The 13,996-nt window shown below is 38.7% G+C and overlaps 1 protein-coding gene across 1 annotated transcript in view; it reads right to left on the reverse strand.

Moving 5' to 3' along the window:
• Window positions 1–13,996, reverse strand: part of COL25A1 (collagen type XXV alpha 1 chain) — a 297,045-nt gene that overhangs the window by 26,037 nt on the left and 257,012 nt on the right. The window contains exons 19-30 of the mRNA XM_063156471.1: window positions 13,871–13,933; window positions 13,313–13,381; window positions 12,378–12,422; window positions 10,357–10,401; window positions 9,766–9,843; window positions 6,794–6,817; window positions 5,846–5,890; window positions 4,234–4,278; window positions 3,855–3,935; window positions 3,053–3,115; window positions 1,428–1,478; window positions 1,042–1,068 (exon numbers count right to left, since the gene is read on the reverse strand). Coding sequence (XP_063012541.1) covers window positions 1,042–1,068; window positions 1,428–1,478; window positions 3,053–3,115; window positions 3,855–3,935; window positions 4,234–4,278; window positions 5,846–5,890; window positions 6,794–6,817; window positions 9,766–9,843; window positions 10,357–10,401; window positions 12,378–12,422; window positions 13,313–13,381; window positions 13,871–13,933 — 636 coding nt within the window. The remainder of the gene's footprint in view (window positions 1–1,041; window positions 1,069–1,427; window positions 1,479–3,052; window positions 3,116–3,854; window positions 3,936–4,233; window positions 4,279–5,845; window positions 5,891–6,793; window positions 6,818–9,765; window positions 9,844–10,356; window positions 10,402–12,377; window positions 12,423–13,312; window positions 13,382–13,870; window positions 13,934–13,996) is intronic.

A 13,996-nucleotide genomic window follows, 5' to 3' on the forward strand; every position in this document is an offset into this window, starting at 1 on the left:
TGACTTGATGTGACTTTCAGAGCAGTAGCCCTGGAAAGGCTGAAGTTTTGGAAACAGACCTGAGAAATCCCACAAAAGCCTGAGGTAAAGCAGGGCTGGTGCTAAAATGGAACATACTTGATTTCAAAAAATGATTTATGACTTAGGTTTCTTGAGCCAAGGTAATACAGTCTCATAAGGGGTCAAACCTGTGATTTTCTGTCTTGCAGCTTTAGAAACACAAAATAAATCCCCAAAACTAAACAAAAACACCCTTTCCCCATCTTCCTTACTTTTTGAGAAAGGTGTGATTAGAGACCCATAATGATTTAAATGATCATGCCTGACAAGACCACTGGCCTTAATGAATAAAGTGTCATGCTGAATTTCAGCTTACTGGTGACTACTGAATTAAGGCACAAATTAAAATACTCCAACTCTGCCAAAATTCACTTCCGCTCTCCTGAGCTGTCCTGACAGGCTAAGAGAGTCCCCAAAGAATACCTATGCTATGGAAAATGTTCAAATTGTATTGCTGACCTGTCTGACCATGAATCCAGTTTGGAAAACACAAAAATGCATACATCAGTTTGTGATGGTGTACCAGCACAGCATGTGAAGGAACTGGTCAGCAAAATCCCTGTCACCTAACAAAGGCCATGGAGACTGGAAGAAGCAGGAGATACGAGACAGCATAAATGAAGATGAGTTTATCTGACTTAATATCCCAAGCCTGCAACATGCTTCTGTATTCCAAAGTAATTCCAAGGGCAATGGTAGCTTGCCCATAAACAGGAAGGCAAATAATTTAGTGCCACATTCTTCATATTCATACAAAAAATGGACTCAGCTGATGCTGAGGAGAAATACTACTCAGAAACAATCACAGACAATTTAAAAAGCTTTTAAGCTGTTAATATGAAAATCTGCTTTAAGGTTTAAGAATATCAGAGATGTTTATTAAATGAGGCATGACAAAACACAGCTCCATGCATTCAAGAGCAAAACATGACACTTTGCAGGCATAAAGAGCTTGTCTATTCACTACAGCCATTAACTTACCTTTGGGCCAGGCAGTCCATGAGGTCCCTGAAAATAAAAGTAACATTTTTCATTATGAAAATTCACCACAATTTTTTGGACTTTTTGCTTTGCAGAGATACAAATTACCCCTGCATTTCTTTACTCTCAAAAGAAATGCAGCTTTCAATAAAGCAACAGTAAATACCCGATTCTGAGGATGAACCAGACTACTAGCATGTTAACAACAACAGAAATGTGCAATTTGTTTCTCCACCTCCAAAGAATTTCAGGACATGTAACAAAGATTTACAAATTAGATCCTCTCTTCAATGGTCACATATTCTGGTAACACTTTTAGTAAGCAGGCAATAAAGTGGCAAGAGGGCATAGACCATTTCTAGCCCCTCTGTTCCTCGCAAGCTTACCATGGGGCCTGGAGGACCATGTGGCCCTGGTGGTCCAGGTGGTCCTATCATCTACAGATAAAAAACAATGGTATTAAATCACGCAGAGCAAAGAACTCCCACAGAAATACCAGAAGTCAGGCTGACCCTTGTTGGCAAGCACTTACAAAAATAGCTATGCAACAGTGAACACTGACAGCGCATCTAGACAGGGCTTTAGCAATGGGAATTATTTTGATTTGAAAGACAGGGTACCCAAAGTGCAGATCTGCCTGCGCCATATGGCAGTGTGCCTGCCTCCAGATTCTTATTCCTAGGGTCTATGATACACTTTAAGACACTATGGGGGAAAAATAATAAATCCCTGTAAAACAAACAATACTGAGATGGGATACTTGAACTTTTAATATTTTATGGTATGTGCTCTGTAGTTCTCCCCTGTACTATTTATTCTACAGAGCTAGAAGGTGATGATGTGTTACTTTATTCCCCCTCAACACTGACAACTGGAAAAGATACTAAATTCAAGCTGGGCTTTGGAGTAATTTCAAAATTGCCCTTTGTCTCTCCTTTTATTTCTTTTAGCCCACTTGTACCAAAAATTCTCTGAGGTCATTAAAATAGGTGATCAGGTTGCTCAGCATTTAGTGCATGCATATTCTGCACTGTTTTTCCATGTTCCTAACAAATCCATGGAAAGAATTTCATGATGATATATCCAGCTTAATACCCCCTCTCTTCCTGGACCTACTCCCAATGGGTTGCTGCCATAACCTGCAGAGTGGCAGCAGGATGCTAATTCAGGTCTCCAGACTCATGCACTGCTGTAGCAGCTGTCGGTGGCAGCAAGAGCAGCAACAAGGAGCACTTTGAATTGTAACACAGACTCCACCACCTGTGAAATCTCCTGAAAACTGTAAGTCTTCCTTCAAGTGAAAGCAAGCAGAACAGGATGAATGAATTAGTGAATTAATTTCTAACAAACTAATCTTCTCCTCATAGTAAGAAACTCAGAGATGTGGGGTGCCTCCTGTGTCCTGTAACGGCACAGGGCAGCCTCATTGACTTTTCAGAACTATGGCTTCTGAGACCATAACCTCTGCTCTGAGGTCTCTCTTCTTACTGTGCTCTGATAATGAAAGTCACCCACACCATAAAGGCACTATGTAGCAGTTTGTTTGGGCTTTTGCATTTGTTTGTTTGTTTTTAATGCCTTTACAATGCTTTGAAAAAAAAAAATCAGGAGAATGTCTGGTCTCCTACAACTAGCTCACTACCCTGGGTCACACACTTTAAGTCAGTCTAGTCTGGTTCTCACTGGACTGTTTGAGATTCCCAGAGTATAAGGTGTTGAAAGAGAGATTATGGTTTGTTTGGGTTTTTTTCCTTTCTTCCCCATTTATCTTTTGATTCATTACAGAGCCAGAAGGCTTTGACTGAAGCGGGCAGGACTTGTTCATAGTCACAGAACAGAGCAGAACACGAATTACATATTTAGAATTTCTTAAACTGTATTTAGCTCTATTACCACAAGTCTGCTTATTCTCAGAAAGATCAGTCATGAATATCAAGTATTTCTCAGAATCAGAAGCTGGAGAGCCACTGCTGGACTCCTGTGTTCATTGCAATGCCACACTAAGACTTACTGAAGGACCTTGGGCACCAGGCAAACCAACGTCTCCTTTTTCGCCTTTCATGCCATTGGCTCCCTAAAAATCATTACAAAACAGCATTTGTAAACAGCTTCAATCTTACTAGCAACCAATCTAGAAATTATAATATTTATTGGCAAATAACTATCATTTAAAAAAGGAATAACACAGCACACATGTAAAGGAAATCCTTTAAAAAATTCTGGCAGTACTTTAAAAATAATTTAAACTAATATAAACATATGCTTTTATATCGATAGCTGTCATATGTGGCATGATATTTATGACAATTCCTTAAACTAACATTCCATTAATGATATTGTACTATGGATACAATTTTGAAATTGTTTCTATTTTTGCTGAGAAATTTCATGTGTATGAATATAAATCTATACATACATATATATACACACAAAATAGAAGAATGCATCCCATAAATATTCATGCATTTTTTCTCTCTGCTCAATCTAAGTCACCTAAAATTTCCATTCTAATCATAGCTCCTTTCTCCTTGTCCAAGTTGTCCTATATATTACAAGAGAGGTACAACTTTGGTCAGCCTGCCAACTAATCTCTTTCTACCCAACACAGTATTTTTGTTTCACTGTAAGTGGAATGAAAAGTTCTGACAATCTTACACCTCCTCCTAGATTTGCTGTGAAACAATCTCAGAGTTTTGTCCCCGGTGCTTTCTGTCCCATTTGCAATTTATCAGCACTTTTAGAAATTCCTGATAATGGAAGAGAGAAAAAAATAATACACTTTTTGCTAAAATTAATTAATTAAGTTTACTCACTGGTAGGCCAGGCAGTCCAATTCCTCCCTTTTCTCCAGGCATTCCAGGATCACCTGTGTCTCCTTTTGAGCCCTTAGGACCCTAAAATATGGACTTATTCAGCAAGTCAAGTAAAAAACTAGACATCAAGAGAATTCTAGCTTTGATCCCAACAAGGAGAGTCATGTGCATGTTATATCTTTGCTAGTAGAATGCAGAAATGCAGACACTATTAGGCCATGAAGTATGCAGCAGCAGTATAATGATCTTTATTACTCATTATAATCATAATACTGAGATTATGAAAACTAAGTTACAACTTGGAACCATGGAAATAATTTCTTAAAACAACCTATAGTTGCCCACATGTTCTTCACTATATGATTTACACAAAATGTACCTGCTCTCCATCAGCTCCTGCAGCTCCTGGGGATCCTGGTTCACCCTGCAAGAGATAAGACAGAACTGGATTATCCCAACTGCCCCAGACACTAGAGGAAAGAGCCAGAGAAATTCCCATAATTAACAACAACAAAGCTAGAGAATATTCTGTCAAAAGCATATATTTATCATCTATATTAAATAAACAGCACACCTGATTATGACTATACACAAAGTTTGGGTGGTATAAAGGCCAGACAAGTGCAAAAAAGAAAAGAAAAAGAAGACAAAATCCAAGGAGTGAAAGGATCCCAATCCAATGGGAAACTTTGCCAGCTACCAAAATAAATACAGACTCATGCCTCCCGATTTATGGAAGGTAGAGAGAGACTTCACGTTGTTTTTCCCTATTATAAATCACCCAGTGAAGGAGTTCACATTCACTACATTGTCTTATGATCAGTTCCTGGGTACCATTCTCCAAGGGAGCAAGTTATGGCGATGGATGGAGTCAATGACATTAGAAACAAGCAACTGTGACGTTGAATTCTGCTTTACATTGAAAATTTTGAATGAGAACGTTCACCTATAGAAAGGAACACAACTTCTTCCACACTCCTGTTTCTCCGTTTTACTACATACTCCATGTTGCAGAATTGCTGGGTAGATGATAATGCAAAAAGCAATTTCTGCACATTTAACTCTATATGCTATTATCAATTTTCACACAGAATGTACCTTGTTTCTCACAATTTCTCAAAACAACATACATGTGTATTGTGATGTATTTCCATATGAAATACTGGATAAAGTCTAAAATTGACACGTCTAGTATTGTTATTGAAAATGCACATATTTGCTCTTGGAATAGCGTAGAGTTACTGGGAGAAGATGCAGTATCGAGTATTTACGAAATAGGAGAAACATCTCAACTAGTTTAAAAGCATTTAGGGAGAGTTCACTAACTTCAGCACTTCTTTTTTGAGTACAGGCAAATTTATTATTTACATTTTATAGAAGAGTGCAGCATATGGTACTCATTGTCTCTGTGTGGGCTGCTCACAAACCCTCCTGTACTACTTCTAAGCACCAGCCAGGTGGAATTGGCAGGCTTGGGTTTCCAGCCAGGCTCCTGCCCACATCTGTACACTGTAATTTTTACTGACATTAGACAATACTGCACTTATTTGGGTGGGTGCCCTGTGACAGAAAAGCTCCATTCACATGCACTCACATGGTGGCCAGCGGTCTGGCACACAGTTTTGCCCACCTCACTCCCACTCAGCCAGAAGTGAGGCATGGGAGCCACTGTCTGCTTATGTGGCTGTTTTGCCAAGTCCTTGGGAGCAACCTGACGATCCCTGAGTGAGATGCTTCTGCACTCTTTCAGTACTAATTAATTTTGCTGGTCCTTAGTTAATCATCTCTGTGTAGCAACTAAACAAAGCACCTACTCTGGAAAGCTACCCCCCAAGAATCTGGATATAAAGTTGGAAACATGCCATATTTGATAGATTTACAGTTAAACAACTGTGCTGGAAAGCTCCATTTACCTGTACAGGCACATCATTAAAAAAAACCCAGAAAATACTCCACCTTTAAGATATAATGAGTAAAGTAAGGAAGATCACCTTTGGCCCTTGCAGCCCTTGGGGTCCTGGTGGTCCTGGTGGTCCCTAAAAAGAAACACACAAACCTCTCAGCTTTCAAATCAGCTCCTGAAGAACTTGTCATGTAAGCACAGGGTGAATGTTAATACAGCTACTGTAACAAAATGGGTTAGATTTTTAACACAAAGGGAACCAAGACTAGTTATGGACAAGTTGTTAACCTATACAGCTCTCAACAACAACAACACTACCACAAAAAACAGTGTTAAAATAACAGTAAAACTCAGATTTTATAATAAAATCCTCTGCTCCTATTGATGAAATGGCACTGCTTCCCCTAATGGAAGGGAGACCAACACTCAGTCATATTTGCCAGCCCTCACCGCCTGATCCAAAACAATCTGAGACCATAAGAAATCTCCAACCAGTTGTAAAGAGGATTCTGTTGAAAGATGCTAAGCGCATCTGGGGATACTCAGTGCTTTGTGAAATTGCCATGGAATAAACTGTAACCATTTCTTTCATTTCTACCTCAGGCCGTGGACACAGTGTCATGTATCAAACACTGGTCTGGATGGTGCATAGTGGGGATGCTTTAAAAATAACCCCACAACATTTAAAAATCCCCTGCATTAATATAAAGAAAGGGTATGTCCAGATGGGAAAATACAACTAACAGCAATCTTGAAGAGAAGAACTTGAAACAAAAAAGAATGTGTTTTCCCAGTCTCGTACGTAAATTAACTGAAGTTCTGCCATTAATCCAGAAGGAGCAGAATTGGTTCCATTGCTGGGTCTCAACAATGGGTCCTCTGCTATGGGAACACCAAGCAAAGAAATCAACACACGTTATGATGAACCAGGTTGACATCCAATGAAGACATGTCCTGAGCTAGCAGAATTATGAACATGCTTCAGCACAAAGAAGTTCTAGGGTGCACAGTAAGTCATGCAACAGTAATGAATTACCGTGACAGTCAGGGTGGCAATCCTCTGTTGGCAAAAGGTATTAACAAGAGTTATCAGTAACAGAATTAAACAATGACATACATAATTCTGTTTCCTACAGTTATAATCTCCACAGAACCTATGCTGCATGTGGGAGACACCATGCCTTCAAAAGCACTAACAAAACCCTTGTTATTTTTATATCATGGTGTTGTATTAGCTGCTTGGTTTCTGTGGGAATTAGATGAAGGCAGTACTTTTGTACAATGCAAGAGATCAAATAAACAAGGACTAAATAGCAAAATCTAAGCAGAATGCTTCCAAAAGGTAAGAAAACATAATGCGTTGGAGTCTGAAGTTGACCAGAAGACTAGCCCTATGTTTTGTAATGTCTGCAGGATTTGCACCAATGTTTAACTAACAAACATGACTTCTGGAGTGGAGTTGTAACACCAATTTTCATATAAAAATGCAGTTCAAAATCCAAAACTGCCAGTCTACAACCCAGCCATATAAACTTTTCTTATACAATTCTTCTTTGAATTCTTGGAAAGACAAAAGATATTTTCATTGTGGAAGGAGGCAAAATACCTTAACCTGTCGCAGTTTTTTTTTAACCAAAGAATCTAAAAGCAAGTGGAAAAGTATTAAAATGGAATTTAAATGCTTGTCTATACTTTTAAACAGAGAAGAACTCCCATATATTACAGCTCACACATGCTTTCCTTTTGCATGTGAAGAACTTACTGGCCTATGTGGAACAAGAAGTATCTTGCTTTTGTAATTATTATCCAATGTGCAAATAAAAGTTTGCAGATCTTCTGTTTTAAGCTGTAAAAAAAATCTCCACATGTCAGTGCAAAAATACGTACTGTTGGCAAAGATCTGGAGCCTACTCAATACAAAGTACCTGAACAAAGTTGTTTTCTAACACATGGCTGTAATATACTCATATTCTTTGTATTTCAACATATTAATGGAAATATATCGAGAACTTTAAAAGCACTGAAAAGTTCAGGTATGAGCATATCTAGGTATGAAAACCTAAAATAGCCATTGCAAAGAACTGTTTACACGTTCACAGTCTCGGATCCCTTTAGAGTGGCTGATATTTTAATATCTAATGCTGTAGTTTCTACAAAGATTAAACGTTTGAAACTACTGCTTTTTGCCCTGGGAAATTTTGCAGAATAGGTGTGAAGAGCAGTTTTGACAGAGAGATTAATTTTGCATTTGATCCTCCTGGTGAAAACCACATACTCTCAGCAGGGGTCTTGCTCAAACCACGATGACAATTTCAAGACTGCACATGAGATTGAATAGGAGGCACAAGGCAAAGTAACTAACTTGCTAGCCTGCTTCATGATTTATTACTGAATTCTAGCAAGAGACAAGCAGTCCGTATCTTGCAAACTCTTGCCAACTTCTTAAATCTGCAGGCCAAATTCTGTGCAAGCTCACAGTTCAGTGCTTAGCTGAAGTTCTCATGTGCTATTGTGAGGGAACTGCAAATCTCAGAGCCCCTAAGAATGTGGCACCAGGAGACTTAGGAATGGGTGTTTGCCATCTGAAAGGACTGAGCTGGATTTGGCAAGGATATTTTTGACTGATCCTATATAATCTTACTTACACCCTCCTTGCACAGCCATTCCCATTAATATCAATTATTTGTTGCCCTGGATCAGAAGGTGATGACATTTGGAACGATTTGCAATGGGATAAAGGCTTTCTAGAATGTTTCAACCACTGCAGAAGGCTTGAGTCCACTTTTAAGGTTGCTTTATGTGCTGCAGCTTTTCTGAGGAAGCTTGAAACTAATACTGATGCCAGAGTGTTAGTATACAAAGACAGAATATAGGAGATACAGAGGCTAAAGCCCCTGCTAAATCTGTCTGGTAACACACAACATGAATTTCAGGCTACTTTAGGCACGTAACTTGGAGAGGGATTTAGATGACTGAAAGTTGTGTGTCTGAAGTCCCTTACAAGCAGACCAAATGAGGCAAACATAATGCAGAGCCTCACAACATGTCTATGCAGACCTCCCCACAGACACAATGAAAGAACAGACTCAGCCTTAGTGACATACAAGGCTTTTAGATTTTAGTAAAGGCAGTGAGGTTTTTTTATTTTTTGAAAGCATCTTGGAAACCAAATGACTGGTCAGACATTTACCCACTCCTACTGCGTAAATGCAAGAAAAAAGTTCAGTGGCTTCAGTGAGAAAGTGATCAGGTGCACAATGAGCCAAATCCAGTCTTCAGTTTCACATAAGCAAGCTATTCACTTTGGTGGAGTTATACTGCACAGAATTTGCATCCGAGTATGCTGCAATGTAAATCACCTTGACCGCAATGACATATGTCATCTTGGTCCTTTGCTTTTATGCAAACACTCATTCATTCTTTTTGTAACCCCACTTTAATCCTCCACACTTTTCTGCACACCAGTCAAAATAGGTTTTCCAGAAATGAATAAGTGAGAAGACTGGTGCTTGGTCTACTTAATGTACTCAAGTTGCTGATTGAATCCACAGCTTGCTAATGGAACCATGTTACATGGTTTCCAAATCTCAAATATTCTGCCTTTTCATTTTACAGGAAGAGGAGGAGGAAAACAAGGAAAAAAAAGAAATGTCAATATTATATGAATTGAAAAGCAGACACTTCTGTTGAAACTGTGTATGTGGTTTATTACATTAATTCAGCACTAAACACCAAAGCCAACAATGAATTAGTTTCATCCTGATTAGGTGATGTCAGTACTCTCCAGGGAACATGAAACTCATTCACTCAGCTAATTTGTATCAGGGAAACAGTTTTTCTAGCACAGAAAACCTGGTTTCCAAATATAGAAAGTGATACCTGATTAATAAGCTCAGCAATTTTGCACACAAAATGTTTTCAAGCTCTAGGCAAAAGAGAAATACAATGCTGTTAAATGACTTTTCCCCAGACCAGACAAAGCCAATTCAGCCTTGTTAGGTTGCATACCTGCAGAGCTTCATGGATATTGCCATTATAATCAATTATCTCTGTTGCACCTTGATCACCCTTCTGTCCAGGTGGTCCCTGTAATACATTTCCCATTAGAATTTTGAGACAACTGATGAAGACTATTTTAGACTGACACATGCTTTGACTTGATTGTGGGGTGTTAGAATCTAAATGTACTTGCAATATACTGCTACAAAACACAGAATTTGAAGGAAAACCTTTTTTTTAATAAAGATAAATAAGCAAGTCAGTACAAAGTGACTTGTGCTGCAGTGGAAAATGAAACACATTAAAACCTCTGAGGGGAGACATTTAAGGATGTTTCTACACTCTAGTTCTCTATTGGCAGTGAACAATGTCAGAACACCTGGCTTGTAACACCCTGCCCACAAAGTGTGGATTGCAGACTGCTCCAAATAGTGGCAAGTGGTGTTAGTCATATTAATGTCCAGTTAGCTGCCATGTTCCACCAGTGTCAAGTGACCTATTTCACCCAGAGTTCTAACTAGAATTACTGCTACAATTTCAGTTCACACAGACTGAATCTAAGGGCACAAAACAAAGAGCTGAGATGAGAAGTAGACTTACCCGTGGACCTGCAGATCCTGTGTCACCTCTCTCACCTGTATCACCCTATGTAAAAACAATACATTAAAAAACAGATATGCCATTTGACAATATATCACATAGTTCTTTCCTTTTAAATATGTTTTCTTACATGAACTGGTTTACAGGGCCTGTCATCCTAAACAGAATGTGAATCTCATTTAATGAAAGGAAAAAGTCCTTCAAAATCTGTGTACTGGTAGAATCGAGCATGACGCATTTCGTTCTGTGTGAATATTAGAGTATTGTATTGGTCTGCAATAAAAAATTGCAAAGAATCAAAAGAATGGGCAGATTATTTGTGCAACATTCCTATTCTTAATGACACTACTATCAAAAGTTTGAAGAGAATACTAGAGAAATGAAATTACTCAGTCTGAAACCAGTTAAAAACTTCTTCAAATGTGTTTCAAAATATATAAACTTTTCTTTCTGTGATCATGCCTCCACCAACCTTCTGAACTTCCCTGGTCTGAGTCACTGCCTCCCCTACAAACACAACTCCACTCTCAGATTTAGAGTTTCTTGATACCCTTTCTGTGACAGGCTTAAGATCATTACCAGCTTACACACAGCTTTTTATTCCTGGCTATTAGTAATATGCTTCAAATGATGGAGGGAATTTCAAACATGTATGCATTCATATCCCTGCAGCCATGATTCGTTTCACAGTCACTTTCAGAGCAAGGTCTTATATTTAAATTTTAATATTACTCAAAATTAATATGGGTAAGAACTGCAAATTTTGCTCCTGTTGACATCTAAAGAACTTTGGTAGAAGTCAGGAGAAGAATTATTAATTCACCATTGGTAACAGAACAGAAAACTTTCTGGTAATAGAAACCACAAAACTTTCACAGAGCTGATGAAGGCATATGGAGAGCAGGCTGGTGGCAGGGCATAATCAAGGTTGTGCCATCTGCCTTTCCCTTTAGTGCTGCTCTGGCAGAAGCTAGTGAAATTGGAACTGTTAAAAAATGAAGTTCCCCGCCACTAGATTGACTTATGTGGGCCAGATTTTCATGACAGGTATGCAGGTAAAATGAAAATCACATATCCTTTTTTGATAAAAAGGGAATTAAAGGGGGATATTTATAATTTTGGTGTGTGGGGAAGTGCCCAGGAACTGTAGTCGTATGAGAGGTGGATTTACTTTTCTGCTCTCACTCTGATACTTTAATTCCCTCATCAGTTCCCTTGCCTTCCAACAAGTTCCTTCTGGTGGGAATGAATGAGGTTAAATGGCACGTGTTTAATCACATCTTTAAGCACTTAAGGCCCCTCTTCAAGGAGCTTACAAATACTGCAAACAGTATCACACCAGCCTACATTGTCCTGTCACCCTTATTCTGACAGCAGACCTGTCAATAACCACCTACACAAGTACATTTTCATCCCTCATACAACATGAAGGAATCCAGTGGGAACAGTATTTGCACAGCAGATAAAGTAATAGAAAACCCATACACTTTATCTCTCCATATATGTGAACCAACAATATTTATAGAAAGATAAATGGGTGGAAAGATATAATCAAAACCATCTTTTTAAAGCAGGTAAAGCAGCAACACAATCAACAACTCTTGCCTTTGTGAGACTTCTGACCATCATATCTCAGCCTGCAGTACTTGGAATACCTCTGATTCCTAGCTCATCAGAGTTTGGATCCATAAAATTATTGCAAACCAAATAACAGCACAGTCAAGCACTGGGTCTTGGCATGTGGGAGGACTAACACACATCAGTTACACAGAGAGAAACCAAGTTGCATGAGGGAAACAGCAGCAGAGTGGAATGGATGTTACAACAGAAAAAGGATTAGAATCACAGTGTTTAAAATCCATGTGACATAACTAAACTTTTTATCTAAAATCGAAGGTCAGAAGGTTTCACTTATAAAGAACACTGCAGACTGTTACAAGTTCTTTTAAAGAGAAATGTTACAAATAATTGATCCTAAAAATGTTAATTAGTTCCCTAAAGACAGTTTCTTTACTACTAACCTTTGACCCTTTGGGGCCTCTAGATCCAGGTTCACCTGTTTTCCCCTGTTTGAAGGAAGATAGGAGAAAAATGGTAGAGAAATGGGAGTGCAGAGAAAAAGAAATTAGTAATCACTAACTACAGTTTGGAACAGCAGAAATACCCAAGCTAATGATTTTTAAGGTATTTATTTTAACAGCACCCAGATCAATACATTCTTTAACACTAGAGTGCAATGGTCACAGATTCCACCCTTCCAAAGGAAAAGTAGTATTGGCATTAGTAAAGATAGGCATCATTATCACTGGTTTTCAGGAATGAGCTATGTCATTCCATTGCTCCTGAGAAATGATAGCCAAGAGATAGAGAAGACAGTTAAAAATTCTAACAGAAGGAGAATAAAATAAAGTGTTATCACAACATTTTTTCCCAACAGTTCAGGTGAATACGAACTAACTGGCCAAGGATCACAAAATTAACCTCATTGTTTTCAAAATCCATCAGAAAAGAAAAACTTGATAGTACCAACACCAGGGGAAATATTAAGACAATGCTAAAAGTAGTTAGATTGATCTCTTTCTTAGAGAGTTAGAAAACAGCATGCAAAATGGATTTTCTCTGCATTCAATTGCTACAGTGGTCAAAGAGTTCAAACTTCAATGCTGAAAGTTAGGGACCCAGAGGTCAGTACTTCATCTGGAATGAATTAGGCCAATTCCATGACAGTGTACATAGGTAGTGTCTTTACTTTGCAGACCAAATAAAAGTCCATTCAGACTGCAGTTCACAGCTGTGAACACAAAACTGCCATTGTCTTCTGGACTGAAGTAGAGCATTTGACAGCATTTTCATTTAAAAGTTCACTCACCAAGTTTTGTTCTACTTTTCAGCAGGCAAAGATGTGTTCATAGGTGCAAAACTAACAAAACATTTCCAGTGTAAAAATCAGACTGACCTTTGGTCCAGGGATTCCAGGTTCCCCTCGCTCACCCTTCCCAACAGGGCCTGCCTCTCCTCTGTCACCCTATTGAAACAGACACAGATATATCACAAAATACTGGGCAGCCTTTAGCACACCACCAACTCAGCAGGATCAAAGAAACTAAGCAAACAGCAGAAACAGTGGTTTAGTCTATCCGTATTTTCAGAATCTGGTAGGTAGTATCACAATTCTGCTTCCTGCACAAAGTTTCAAGTAATCTTCCTAAAAACCTCATGTTTATGAAAACATAGTTTCTTCAATCATGCCTATTTTGCCTCTTGAACAACTAGATTTGGGGATTCTAACACAAAAAAAGATGATATTAACTAAAGTTATGATGTAACTAACATCTGCCTTCACATTTTTTGATGGCACCTACATAAATATCTATATATCTATCTCATAGCACTGGTGCATGACTTTTCACATTGTCTCCAGTAGTAGCCTCAGTCTCTCCTGCTTGCTGAGGAAAGCTGAATTTGACATCAGCTCCAGGGGCTTCACACCAGAGCATTGGCCCATTACCCTTACCTTTGTTCCTGGTAGCCCTGGCAACCCAGGTTCTCCTTGTGGACCAATGAAACCTGGTTCACCCTTTAAAAACACAATATGAGAGGGTTACTTATTCAGCAGTACACAAATATAATAACACAAGTT

The sequence above is a fragment of the Melospiza melodia genome, chromosome 5 (genome assembly GCF_035770615.1).
Source record: "Melospiza melodia melodia isolate bMelMel2 chromosome 5, bMelMel2.pri, whole genome shotgun sequence".
NCBI classification, from domain to species: domain Eukaryota; kingdom Metazoa; phylum Chordata; class Aves; order Passeriformes; family Passerellidae; genus Melospiza; species Melospiza melodia.